The 12,733-nt window shown below is 37.7% G+C and overlaps 4 protein-coding genes across 6 annotated transcripts; 3 read left to right on the forward strand and 1 right to left on the reverse strand.

The window, feature by feature from the left end:
* The first annotated feature begins 353 nt into the window (after window positions 1-353).
* LOC104714266 (uncharacterized) lies at window positions 354-1,391 on the forward strand. Its single transcript, XM_087490872.1, has 2 exons — window positions 354-493; window positions 917-1,391. The coding sequence occupies exon 2, from the start codon at window positions 956-958 to the stop codon at window positions 1,235-1,237; it is 282 nt and encodes a 93-aa protein (XP_087346998.1). The 5' UTR covers window positions 354-493; window positions 917-955; the 3' UTR covers window positions 1,238-1,391.
* LOC104715987 (wall-associated receptor kinase-like 22) lies at window positions 1,336-4,956 on the reverse strand. Its single transcript, XM_087490866.1, has 4 exons — window positions 4,836-4,956; window positions 3,039-4,686; window positions 2,811-2,933; window positions 1,336-2,717 (listed from the first exon to the last, which is right to left on the reverse strand). Exons 2-4 carry the CDS (start codon window positions 3,970-3,972, stop codon window positions 1,504-1,506), a joined length of 2,271 nt encoding a protein of 756 aa, XP_087346992.1. The 5' UTR covers window positions 3,973-4,686; window positions 4,836-4,956; the 3' UTR covers window positions 1,336-1,503.
* Window positions 4,957-6,117: 1,161 nt separating this feature from the next.
* LOC104752411 (nudix hydrolase 3-like) lies at window positions 6,118-11,789 on the forward strand. 3 transcript variants are annotated; one of them, XM_087490869.1, is made up of 22 exons: window positions 6,118-6,270; window positions 6,631-6,737; window positions 7,091-7,270; window positions 7,346-7,423; window positions 7,563-7,659; window positions 7,746-7,879; window positions 8,062-8,143; window positions 8,286-8,372; window positions 8,476-8,583; window positions 8,807-8,978; window positions 9,064-9,315; window positions 9,414-9,495; window positions 9,603-9,668; window positions 9,850-9,927; window positions 10,026-10,121; window positions 10,212-10,318; window positions 10,398-10,566; window positions 10,692-10,775; window positions 10,913-11,007; window positions 11,099-11,189; window positions 11,287-11,433; window positions 11,533-11,789. In XM_087490869.1, the coding sequence occupies exons 11-22, from the start codon at window positions 9,161-9,163 to the stop codon at window positions 11,584-11,586; spliced, it is 1,224 nt and encodes a 407-aa protein (XP_087346995.1). In that variant the 5' UTR covers window positions 6,118-6,270; window positions 6,631-6,737; window positions 7,091-7,270; window positions 7,346-7,423; window positions 7,563-7,659; window positions 7,746-7,879; window positions 8,062-8,143; window positions 8,286-8,372; window positions 8,476-8,583; window positions 8,807-8,978; window positions 9,064-9,160; the 3' UTR covers window positions 11,587-11,789. The 3 variants fall into 3 exon arrangements, with proteins under 3 accessions (XP_087346995.1, XP_087346994.1, XP_087346996.1); XM_087490868.1 differs by lacking the exon at window positions 6,118-6,270 and having other exon boundaries at window positions 6,358-6,737; XM_087490870.1 differs by lacking the exon at window positions 6,118-6,270 and having other exon boundaries at window positions 6,484-6,709.
* On the forward strand, window positions 6,673-8,996 carry LOC147926037 (nudix hydrolase 3-like). Its single transcript, XM_087492841.1, has 9 exons — window positions 6,673-6,721; window positions 7,015-7,270; window positions 7,346-7,423; window positions 7,563-7,659; window positions 7,746-7,879; window positions 8,062-8,143; window positions 8,286-8,372; window positions 8,476-8,606; window positions 8,807-8,996. Exons 1-9 carry the CDS (start codon window positions 6,673-6,675, stop codon window positions 8,994-8,996), a joined length of 1,104 nt encoding a protein of 367 aa, XP_087348967.1.
* Window positions 11,790-12,733: the final 944 nt, after the last annotated feature.

Below are 12,733 nucleotides of genomic sequence, written 5' to 3' on the forward strand. Positions count from 1 at the left end.
TTAAAAGCCAGCTAATAAACAACAACTCTCACATGATCGATCTCTCATTCAAATCAACTTTAAAGTATAAACACAAGCAACTAGTAGTAAGTGGGAAAATAACAACAACTCAATTCCAGACCAAACCCAACAGTCAGTCAACAACACGCAATTGCAATTCTCTCTCTCTTTTTTTTTTGTCAAAATCTAAAAAAGTCCCTAAATTTGCGGTAAATGTAACGGACTGTGTTCTTTGAAGAACCCCGCGATTACCGGTGAATCTGCTCTTACTCTATTAGCCGTAAGTAACTCCACGCAGACGAGATCTACGACGATTTGGCCACTCCGCCGATGAAAGATATCTTGACAGCTGAAACAAAAAAAGGAAGAAGATTTTTCCAGAAAATTTAGGTCATTTTTGTTTTTTTTTTTGTTTTTTTTTTGAGGGTCGACGGAGTTGGAATCAGCTATTCATTCTTCTTTTCCAGATCCATAATCGTTTCTGTCTCACACGGTTCGTTATCTCTTTCCCTGATTCCATCTGTTTCCTTTATGTTTTTGCCTTATTGTTCTGAGTTTTTTTTTCGTATATTAGTTCGATTTTTCTCTATTCTTCGTGTTGTGATAAATGGATGATTCCGATTTACTAAGCTTGTTTTGTAATGCCGAATGAAACATTAATCTCGTCTTCAAAATTGTTAGCCTCGTCGGCACAGATCAGAAATATCGTTTTTTTTTTTTTTTTACCTCCATCAGCTCGTAGAAGCTTCTCAAGGAATTGGTTTTTGAGAAAATTGGCATTAATTTTGTATATTGAGGGCAAAATTCACAATTTACATGAACCCATCTGCTATTATATTTTCTTGAAGAAGCTTCTGGTTTTGTTCGTGCTGTTATGTAATATGATGAATTCTAACTCATTTGTCACCCATTTCAGGTCGGTGTTAAGCTAGTAAGGTCGGTCTTTTTATAAGCTATGGTTCTTGATGGGATTGTATCATCACCATTACGGAGGCCACATGCGCTAAAGAAGCAATGGGATGACTTGGGTAGCTGCTCTAGTGTTGTTCAGAGGCATCGTTTCCTTTTGACTGCTATGCTTCTTTTGGCCTTCCTCTGCACTATTTATATCTATTTTGCCGTCACACTAGGCGCTAGGCACTTGTCCTGTTCTGGGATGACTGGTAAGGAGAAGGCAATTTGTCAAATGGAACACGTCCAAGCCAGTTTCTCCAAAGGAAAACTTAAATTCTTGTAGAGTCTCAGCCTAACCTGATTGATTGCAATGTCTGTGTAAACGGCCTAGAGAATCTACTCTTACCTTATTCTACTGGGATTATGTCTCAAGATTCACAATTATTGTACAAATATGAATCTTCTATAATGGAACATATGCTACAAGTTTTTGAGAATTGTTTTTTTCTTTGTCATCATCTTATCTTGGATTGATGCAGGTTATGACATTGAAAACGGAAACAAATGAACAACCCTTTTTATATATTTGCAGTGTTTCAGGTTTCATCATCACCATGTTTGTCGAGGAACTAGCGGTTCAACATCTAACTTGGGCGATAAATTAAAGAGGGAAGCTGGAGCAGTCATGTTGACGCTCCAAGGATCATCCAAGATGATTTCCATGGCAGTTTCTTCTTCTTCTTCCTCCTCTTCGATATATACCTTTAAATCTTCAGGAGATGAAACGATCCTCTCAAGCTCAATGGAAACCTCTCTCATATTTGGCCGTTTCTTCCCTTTTAGACTTAAACACCTTCTGGCAAGTTTTGCCACTGCCAACACATGTTCCAACTTGCAATCTTCTTTGATCCGAGAATCAACAATATTAAGAACTCTGTTCTGTTTCATGGCCTCAATGAAATGAGACGCAAGTCCTCTGTTTTCTTCAGGCCGCATTACAGAAAATGGTTTTTCTCCAGTTATGAGCTCAACCAAGACGACCCCAAAACTATAAACATCACTCTTATCCGTAAACTGGCTAGTTTGAAAGTACTCTGGATCCAAGTATCCAAAAGTACCTGCAACTAGAGTTGTCAAGTGAGTTTGGTCTACGTTTATAGATCTCGAGGTCCCGAAATCTGATACCTTGGCTCTATACTTCTCATCCAAAAGTATGTTTGTGGTCTTGACATCTCTGTGATAGACCGGAGTTGATGCAGCCGAGTGTAAGTAAGCAAGTGCTCCTGCAATCTCAACAGCGATGCGCAATCGTACTTCCCAAGTCATTGTGTAATCATCAGAATCATCGTGAAGCCGCTTGAATAGGTCTCCATTTGGAATATGCTCATAAACCAAGATAGGGACCTCCGTTTCGAGACAACACCCCATGAGTTTGACAATGTTTCTATGGTTAACCTGCGAGAGAACACCAACTTCATTGATGAACTCCTCAACTTTGTCTTCATCCAAAACCTTAGACCTTTTCACAGCAACAATTCGTCCATCTACCAACATTCCTTTGTATACAGTGCCTTGACCTCCTTGACCAAGAACCCTGTTCTTGTTGAAGTTATCCGTCGCTTTCTCCAGCTCTTTTGAGCTAAATATCTTCGATGTCTCCACATTACCTCCTTCTTTTGTAGTTAACTGTTGTTTCAACAACAAGCCTCCATTACGTTTGAAGAGCATCCTCTTTCGGATAATCTTCCTTCTCTTCTTAATGAATTTGATCAATCCCCATATCCCAAGAGCCAAGAACAACAGTGCCAAACCAAGAACAAGACCTGCAAACCAACGAAAAGAACCTATAAAGATCACTCCTTTTTTTGCTCTGTCATATGGCTTTAGAATTTGAGAAAGAAACTCCTTTGATTCACCTTGAATCACAGGCTTGATCTTCTCTGCTTCTTTGGGGTCGCACCTCCACGATCCAGGAACATTCACACAAGTTTGCTCTCCACAGCTATCTCGTCCTTTTCCTTCCTCACATTCATCAATGTCTTAGACACAAGAAAACAAAAAGCAGAATCAAATCAACAGATCCGTGATCGTCATCTAAAACCTCACTGAAGGCAATTAGACGAAGAGAAACCCATAAACCTTACCAATACATCCACCAGGAAGATATGGATTCCCTCTGTAACCAATGTCATTGCAGTAACAGTTGCTGTAACCAAACCCAGAGAAGTAACCATACTCACAAACACAGCTCGGTACACTCGTGTACATCCTAGTTTCCGTTAAATTCACACAACCCACTGGTTTCGTTAACCGAGAATCCGATGTATCAAAGTACCAACCAAGCTCAATCACAGTAAACCCATTAGTATAAATCTGCTCCGGCTCTGTAACATTCGCCGGAGAGTAAGTCTCGTTCGTCAAGAACGCAACTTTACAGTTACCTCCTTGAGTTGTGTTACCGCCGGAGCTTTCTAGGTTAACGCCGACAACTTGCGGTCTATCCGCCTGAATCTTCGCTTGACAACATCTGTAACCACCGCAGATCTTGTCTGAATCTAAACGACTCTTGTTTCCGTCGCAGCTGGATTCGCATCCTGTGATCTGAGATTCGATGTCTGTAATCAATGCTCTGGTGCCACAACCTACTGAGACGAGACGATTCGAGTCGGTGATGAAAAAGGGGCTTCCTTTACCGGTGAGGTTTAAAGGAAGAGGCTTTACGGGTCGTTGAGAACAGCCGGAAGAAGTCACCGGAGATTTGACGTGTACAACTCCGTGGGAACTGTCGATGCTATTTCGAGGAGTGATGCTAACTAATTCTCTGTTGATCTTAGAGAGGAACGGAGCTATGGTTTTACGTTTACCGGAGGTGGTGGTGTTACATACAACCTCGTACCAGTCGTTGAGATAACAGTCTCTTCGTCCGATTCCAAAAGGGAAAGGAATCGAGATTCCTCCACAGATTCGATCACATGATGTTGAAGATGGAGGCTGAGCTGTCGTTATCAGAGGGCCGCCATTGATGAACAGAGTTAGGCAAGAGAGTAGAACACAGAGAAAAGGTCTCCCTCTCTTCATTCTTTTTTTTTTTTTTTTTTTGGTAATGATTGTTGTATGAAAGTTATCGAACCGCCTCGTGGCCTCGTGGGACACAACGAACAAAATTTTGGTCAACTCATTTGTTCAAATCAATTTAAAATTTTAGAACTTATCATTTTCTTTTAAAGATGATATACCAAATTATTATATAGATTATTAATATTAGGAACATGACTATTCACCTAATAAAATCATTCATGTGTAAAATATGTTAATTGTTGAACAAACGGTTTCTGGACCAAAAGCATACCTTTGATCAGGTTATGAAAAGCTTAGTTAAGAGATTTGTATGAAAAAAAAAATTTGTCAATGATTCTATGCTTTGGACATTTATACATACATTGATACATCCATATATGAGAGAACCCATATGCAACTAACAAAAAACTTGTCAAATATATGTTAGTTCTTATTCTCTAGTAATTTATATTGCCAAAAAAAAACTTTATACGATCAACATATATATGAAATAATTCTTACGTTTTCTGTTCGGAAGTGTATAAATTATAATACAGATCACAAACGAGATCCAACAACCTATATAGGAATACCTTATAAGTTATAACAAAATACTAAAACTGAACGTAAAAGCACTAGTATACAGTCATCTGCGAGGTTTACGTGCCTGAAAAGAAAACAATGGTTCAACTTCTGACCACGATGAAGATGATGCAACAACGTTGTGTTGAAACGCTGGTGCGGTACCATCCACGTTGTGAAAAGTGAAAACGCAAGAGTGAGTATAGATATAAATATCTAGACTAGATGATCCACTGTGGATCCGAAATCTAGAGTAGGCACAGGTGTAAAAGATGATCTAAAAGAGATAGAGATCAGATCACCTCAGTGAAGCTGGACACAAGTTCTTGATACGATAAGGAGAGGCTGGAGAGAGAGAGAGAGAGAGAGAGAGAGAGGGAGACTACAAAGGAAGAAGATAAGCTTTTGATTGATTATTTCCGTAAAAAGCAAAGATGCCTTACATAGTAAATATTGGTCCACAAACCAGTACCAAGTGCAAACCCAAAATGTAAAATAAACAAGTTACATATTAATGCACCAGTAAACCAAGATTAATTAATTATAAGATAAGAAGATAGGATATATTAATCCTATAGCATATTTGTAAGGTAAGTTTTAAATTTTATCTCTCAATCAGAGAAGTTGTAAGGTGTAGAACGTTACACGCCAGAACACGAGTAACATAAATAAGAGAAGTTAATCTACCTCATTCTATTGTTTTATGCTAAAATATATATTCAGTTAGGCATGTCAATTAGGGCCAAAGCTTGCGGGCTGGCTCGGCCCGGCCCTGAAAAACACCGAGTTCGGACTTAAATATATAATTAAAAAAAAATCGGGCTTTTCGGGTTCAGACCGTTTGGGTTATAGGGTTTTTCGGGCTCGGGCCAGCCCAAAAAGCCCTTTAACAAATATATTTGTACCTTTTTATTAACATTTTTATTTGATTGTAATATTTGATTAATAATTTATTGTAAATAAAGTTTTAAACTCTAATCCTAGTTTTCATATTTACTCAATAACCATATTTAATACTTTAAATTTTTTATTAATGATATTTTATAGAATTATATATTGGTTTATTTGGTTAAAGTATCAAAATTTTATTTAGTTTTAAACCTTTTTTATTTAATTAAGTTGGTTGTAGTGAATATAGATGAGTTATTAAATTTTTGATTGATTTGTTTTATAGTGCACCTTCAAACACTGTTTTTTAAGGCTTATAAGTTTGAATTTTTGATCAATAAGATAAGCTCGAAAAAGCCCGAAAAGCCCTGTTAGGGCCAGGCTCGGGCTTTGAAATATAGACTCAGAAATATTTCGGATCAGACCGGACCGAGCTCAAACATATACGGTCTTTACGGGTTTTGGGCCGGGCCGGGTCAGCCGATTGACACCCCCTTATATTCAGTCGTACACCTAAAACATAGAAGCATGCGACATGCCAGCCACATCACACACATTCACATGAGTACAATTTTGAGTTTTTTGTTTATCAGAAGTGAATCTATCTCATTTATTGTTTTCTGCTAATTAAATTATTTATTCAGTCGTACTTTTTGCCTTACCTAAAAATCAACACAGCCTTTATTTTGTTAGATTAACGTATTGAACATAGAAGCATCAAGCATGTCACATGAGTTACCTAATGAGTTGTGTTATCTCACCATATTTGTACTTGCTTGAAAACAAAACAAAAGGTATCCGGAGAAAGAAATGCCAAAATTTGAAATTAGAAAGACTTTCACTTAACTAGTTTTTCATTACCATTATTACATAGTTATAAATTGTTTTACCTAGGATATAGTATAAAACTAGCTGGCTGACATATCATATGTCCCTATAACATAAACTATAATGATGCATGTATATGAATGTACATGTCTCTGCTTGATCTCGTGACCTCTCGGAAGCTTTTTTTGTTTTGAGCTATGAATTGAAAGGTGTCAATTTTTGAATGAGGAGGATGTGTCCAAGCTGGGTCCGGTTTAGTGAAGCCAAAAAGTTAACAAAGCCCCTTTTTTTTGCAAACATTATGTAATCTCTTCTGTAAATTGGGGCACTTTTTTTTGCCAGTTTACGCAGAGTCACGGAGATAGATAGATAGACAGCGAGAGAGAGAGAGAGAGAGAGAGAGAGAGAGAGAGAGAAAGAGCTATGGCGGAGGAGCACTTTGACGTTCTGACTAAATCCGGTGAGAAGACGGGTGTGTCCAAACCCAGGCATGTTTACTGTTCATGTGCTTTCCCTTTCTTGTTTTCCATGGAAAGTGCCCAGAAATCGGATTCTTGCAATCAGATATGATTTGGATTGAATCAAACTCTTGTTTTTACATTGAAATTTTAAGTCTTTGTTAGAAAGAGTCGGCCTTTATTTATATTTTTTTAAGTTTTGGGATTTGATTTGATGCTTCGTTGACCACATCAACTAAGCAAACTCGAGGGAAGGTTTTTTTAGGTCAGTCTGAGTAATTTCACAATCCGATTTTTGGGTATTAAGCCGACGCTGATGATTTGGGGACTGTGTTCTTTGATCAATGCCCATTCGTCGTTATAACCTCAGTTCGTCCTTGTAGGGGAGCGATTCACCGAGACGGAGATTACCATCGTGCAGTTCATGTCTGGATCTTTGTGGAGAGCACTCAAGAACTACTTCTCCAACTTCGAGCTGATGACAAAGATTCATGGCCTGGTCAATGGGACATTTCTAGTGCTGGTCATATAACAGCTGGTGATCCATCACTTATATCGGCCCAGTAAGTAAAGCTGATTCTGCTTTCCGCTTTACTTCTTCTATCCTTTTTACTTAAGTTGCTGTCCCAATTCTGTAGGCGAGAGCTCCAGGAAGAGCTAGGTGTTAAACTCCCGAAGGATGCATTTGAAAAGATTTTCGTCTTTCTGCAAGAATGGTGTGTAGTGTACATTCGATTTCTTGGCCTATGTGACACATATTCTGTAATCTAGATATGCTCTGTGATTTTTTACTTTCGAGTTTCCCGGAGATCCTTATCAGACAATGTGTTGCTTTTCTTTTGTGTGCTTTTACAGTGTCACAAACGGTGGAAAATTCATAAATAATGAGTTCAATGATGTGTATCTTGTTACTATTCTGCATCCAATTCCATTAGAAGCCTTTACACTTCAAGTAAGAATTTTTCTTTTCCGGCACTGTAAGTTTAAGTACTATACGCTACTTAACCTGTCCAATCTCCTTTTTCTGGTTTATATTAGGTAGAGGAAGTCTCTGCTGTAAAATACACACCTTACGAGGAGTACAGAAACGTTCTGGCTAAGGAAGATCCTGCTTATGTGCCATACGATGTAAATGGAGAGTATGGAAAACTGTTTGACATAATCAGACAGAGGTACATTATCACTTATTGGTCTTTTCCAAGTTTTTTCTTTTTCATTTTTGCTCATCTCTGATATATTCCATGATATAGAAGAAAACATAATAAGATTTTTGTGTGACATATCCATGCTAAGCTGCTGGTTTTATATGGAAATGTCTATCTTACATAGAGTGCTTCTTTTGAGTTTGCTGAAGGTGCCAAGTGAACAATGAGGCGCGTAATTTATCTCTGCAAAAGCAACTTCAGAGATACTCTCCTGTCACCCTCGAAGCAAAGGTATTAATTTGTCACATATGTTATCGTGACTTCTTTGTTTCATATTACCAAATAAATTGTATTGTTTCAGTCATGAAATAAATTGTATTGTTTCAGTCATGAAATAAATTTGCATTTTGAGACACTTTTCATTCTGATGCAGTTGACAGAACTCTCTGAAGCAGATCAGAAAGCGTTGGGGCTGATTGTGAAGGCTGCAAAAATTATGGACGATATATTTTATGAGCAGGTTGTGTGGATCTGTAATCCGAAATTTCTTTTCTTTGTTTGGTTGTGGGAATGAAATCTCATGATTGATCTTAAACTAAATTTGATAACTTATCCTTAACCAGGTTTGGAACAGCAATCCAGCTCTAAGAGATTGGCTGAATGGATCATGTCGATGCATCAGAACTGGACAAATTGAAATGGGAATATTTCCTGATCAACAAAAGTCCATGGTGATTATTATCGAACTGGCTTTGTTCTAACATCTAAATTCTTGGAAAGGGTTGGGATTCATCAACGGAACTTGTGCAGAATTTAGTAATTTGTTAATAAAAAGTTGCAAAAGATGTTGTCCTGAATATAATAATTTGTCAACATATTGTATCTTGTGTGTCAGCGTCATTACGATTAGGAGAGAACAGTCCAAGAAATTGATGTTTCGTTTATTATTTACAGGTCGTCTCTTGATGAAAATGAAGCATTCTTGAGTACAGCAGATTCAGCTGTTAAGTTGCTTCCTGAAGCAACAAAATCCATTGCTGGCTGGAAGGGTCTTGAATATAGAGCAGCCTTTCCAGTGACTAAACCACCTGGTTCAAATTTCTATCCTCCCGATATGGATAAAACGGTACCCATACATATTTAATGTTTCTTTTCCATTTTTTCGTCTGTTTCCATACCCGTTGTAAGAAATGTGTTTCCTATATCTATAGGAGTTCACCTTATGGCTCAATGGTCTTACGGAAGAGCAAAAGCTTGCTGCAACAGGATTTTTTAGTGTTATAAGAAGGCGAAGTGAAGCTAATCTAGATGCTCCTCTATCTGATCATCTTGCCAGCAGCACAAAGAAGAAACCAGACTCTAATTCCGATATATAGTATTCCTTATTCAGAAATTTATCGACCTTTCCTTACGAAAGCTTCTGAACTTTTGCACAAAGCTGGGGACTTGGTCAGTTCGCAAAGGTATATTACAGTTTCTTACTTTTACCATATAAAATGTATTATCCCGTTCGAGTGGCTTAGTATATATTGAAGTTCTTAACTACTATGATTTCCCATAGTTTGAAGAAGCTGCTGCACAGCAAAGCTGAAGCCTTCCTTTCAAATGAATACTATGATTCAGAGATCGCATGGATGGACTTGGTAACTCTCTCTGTCTATTTTAATAGTCCGCAATTTCGCGTTACAATTATTATCAGTCTTGCACTATGATATTGAGTCTCTTTGCTTCGTCTTATCATACTTTGTAGGATTCAAAGTTGGATATCACCATAGGTCCATATGAGACGTACGAGGATGAAATCTTTGGGTACAAGGTAAGAATTTACATAACTTGTGCTTTTGCAGTGATGTTCTTATGTTGATGCTCGCAATCCTCAGCTTTTCACTTGTACATTAACTTTCATGAAATGCCACTCTATTTTACCATTTAGTTTCAATTATGATTGGTTCGTTGCATTCTATTTCTCTCTAATCTGTATCTGTTTTTCATCTAAGGCTACCTTTGAAACCTTCATCGGTATTCGAGATGATAAAGCCACAGCGGATCTGAAACTCTTTGGTGACAATCTCAAGGTACTGTTCTTTTCGCAGCTGCGTCAATCAAAGTTGCATTTGTTCACGTTTTCTATTTTCCTTTTCTAATATCGTTTTCTTTTTCTACTTCTCGGTAGCTTTTGGAAGATAATCTCCCACTTGACAGTGTATACAAATCGAAAGATGTATCTGCTGCTCCTATTCGGGTCATCCAGTTGATTTACAATTCCGGAGTAAGTTCCCCTCAGCATCCATCTGAGAGCGGGAAGGGAAAGAAATGTATTGCATTTATTCATGGTTCACTTGTTTCTTGATTGTGACAGGATGTGAGGGGTCCTCAGACAGTTGCTTACAATTTGCCAAACGATGAGAAAATTGTGAAAGATAGAGGAACATCAATGGTTATGTTGAAAAACGTCCAAGAAGCAAAGTAGTGTTCCTTCTTCCTCCGTATTTCTTCTGTAAACGGTGACACAATTACGTCTAACGCACGCCTTTATCTTTTCCAGATTTGAACATATTCTCAAGCCTATAGCTGAAATCACAATCAGCAAGGAACAGCGAGGATTAGTTGATTTTGATTCTTTCTTCACTCATACCATCTGCCATGAATGCTGCCATGGCATTGGTCCTCATACCATAACACTTCCTGATGGCCAAACGTCTACAGTGAGAAAGGTCTTACTTCTTTCTGCAAGAATCCAGACATCTAATTAGAGTCTTTTGTTCTGCAATCACTTACCAGCCACGAAACAACTTGAATTTTTACCTTTTCATTGCCCTCGTCTTTTCCTTTGATCTAGGAATTGCTAGAAGTCCATTCTGCAATGGAAGAAGCAAAGGCGGATATAGTTGGTCTTTGGGCACTGAAGTTTCTCATCACCAAGGTCAGTGATCAACTTGACTAGTAAATTTGTTCATCTAATTCCAATTTCCAAAACCTTGATTCATCTCAGAGTCATATTCTTTGGAATCCGTTGTCTACTCAATTGATCCAAAGTGTCTCCATTATGTGATACAACAGGGATTGCTTTCCAAGAGTATGGTGGAGAGTATGTATGTTTCTTTCCTAGCTGGATGCTTTAGATCCATCCGGTTTGGTCTCACAGAAGCTCATGGGTAATGAATGATATAGAAAAATCTCTGCCTTAGATAATCCACACTCTATATGTATAGTTCCTTACATTATTATTATCTCTATTGGCTTCAGGAAAGGGCAAGCATTGCAATTCAATTGGTTGTATGAGAAAGGAGCCTTTGTTTTCCACAAGGACTCGACCTTCTCCGTTGATTTCGATAAGGTATCCCATCCAAGTTCTTGTTTCTTCCATGAAGAACTTTCTGATTCGTCATATCGAAACACTCCTGAATCTTTTTTGTTTCTCTCCGCAATTAAAGGTCGAAGGTGCGGTTGAGAGTCTGAGCCATGAGATACTAACCATTCAAGGAAAAGGTGACAAAAACGCAGCAACATTGCTTCTAGATAAGTACTGCACCGTCACCGGACCGTTGAAAACAGCTCTGGAGAATCTCGAAAGCGTAAAGGTACAATATCTCATCTTGAAAAAGCACAAAAAAGAGTTGAGATTTTCCACATGAATGATAGAATGATGTGCGTTCCATGGTTTGTTTTTGTGTGTTTAGGTACCAGTGGATATATCTCCAACATTTCCATTAGCAGATGCATTGCTTAACTGAGAGAGTTGTCTCAAGCAATGATATTTCAGTTGCAGCTGAGATTGTGGTTCTACAAATAAAAGAACTCAGATGATTCATTTGAATGGTGTGTTGTGTTCTTATAAGTTACAATTCTTAAACTAAGTTCTTTTTCTCATAACAGTTGGTCTCCCTTAAGTCCATTTTGTAATATTTTACATTCAAATGGAACAAAATTTGCTACATCTACACGACAAGGCGGCCACAGGATTCTTTCTTTCTTTCTCCTGAGTTTGTTTTGTATAGCTTTGGGGGCTGAACTGGAAATTGGATGCAGCCCCATATCAGGAGGTACATTTATCTTCTTATCGGATTCAACTATTAGTTGCTCCGTGATAATAAAGGCCAGGGTGATTTGAAAACTCCAATGGATACCCAGTAAGTTAATAGTGTCTCTCTACTAAATGAAGTTTTGATTGTAAAGATCTGGTTTACATTTTTGTTATGCTAACTACAAACATCTTATTTCTTCTTTTGAATTCAGCTCGAGAGCAAAATGGCATACGCAAAGTAGTAGTGACCGTGTGCAGAAGAAACCGATAGGATGTTTGTCTGATGATGCAAACGCTTTGCTTCGTCCAGCGAAAGTTAAAGGCGTTAAACCTAAAACATAGGCGTTGATAGCTTTTACTGCTATAGCACACGAATGTAAACAACAGAAAAAGAGAACAGAGACAACCAGCAATGAATAATTTTTCTATTTTTTATTAGTAGAGAGACACTATTAACTTACTGTTTGTGGAAACTTTGAACCCACAAATGACACTTCGAACCTAAATTAGTAACATATTTTAATTTTGTCTACTCAAATCGTCGATAGATATGCTTCAACAATTGTAACGGTAGATTTTTATGGCGGTAAACTTTTTAGCATTGTAATTTTTGAAATATCGTTTACGTGAGAAACAAACCTCCAAAATTGTTTGTTTTTCTTACCCAAAAAATAAATAAATTGTTTGTTTTCTCAGAAGACATTATGAGAACATGTAGGTGTAGTTGATTCACGTATTTTATATGATTGAAATTTCTGAATTTGAAGATCCAAGATATACAATGTATCCTCAATTCATTGTAAGGAAGTACTCATTTTCCTAATCTTGATGTGTATTTTGTGTGTGTTTTGGGTGTT

The sequence above is a fragment of the Camelina sativa genome, chromosome 16 (assembly GCF_030686135.1).
Source record: "Camelina sativa cultivar CO46 ecotype springtype chromosome 16, ASM3068613v1".
NCBI classification, from domain to species: Eukaryota; Viridiplantae; Streptophyta; class Magnoliopsida; order Brassicales; family Brassicaceae; genus Camelina; species Camelina sativa.

Bases quoted from the DNA above. Each gene is read 5' to 3' on its own strand.
- LOC104714266 (XM_087490872.1), top strand. From the start codon at position 956: ATGGTTCTTGATGGGATTGTATCATCACCATTACGGAGGCCACATGCG.
- LOC104715987 (XM_087490866.1), bottom strand. From the start codon at position 3,972: ATGAAGAGAGGGAGACCTTTTCTCTGTGTTCTACTCTCTTGCCTAACT. The intron at 2,934-3,038 runs GTAAGGTTTATG...CTTGTGTCTAAG, and splicing joins TCTTCCTGGTGGATGTATTG to ACATTGATGAATGTGAGGAA. The intron at 2,718-2,810 runs GTGAATCAAAGG...GTTGGTTTGCAG, and splicing joins GATCAAGCCTGTGATTCAAG to GTCTTGTTCTTGGTTTGGCA.
- LOC147926037 (XM_087492841.1), top strand. From the start codon at position 6,673: ATGGCGGAGGAGCACTTTGACGTTCTGACTAAATCCGGTGAGAAGACG. The intron at 6,722-7,014 runs GTGTGTCCAAAC...TTGGGTATTAAG, and splicing joins TAAATCCGGTGAGAAGACGG to CCGACGCTGATGATTTGGGG. The intron at 8,373-8,475 runs GTTGTGTGGATC...ATCCTTAACCAG, and splicing joins ACGATATATTTTATGAGCAG to GTTTGGAACAGCAATCCAGC.
- LOC104752411 (XM_087490869.1), top strand. From the start codon at position 9,161: ATGCTCCTCTATCTGATCATCTTGCCAGCAGCACAAAGAAGAAACCAG. The intron at 10,122-10,211 runs GTAAGTTCCCCT...TGATTGTGACAG, and splicing joins AGTTGATTTACAATTCCGGA to GATGTGAGGGGTCCTCAGAC. The intron at 10,776-10,912 runs GTCAGTGATCAA...GTGATACAACAG, and splicing joins TGAAGTTTCTCATCACCAAG to GGATTGCTTTCCAAGAGTAT.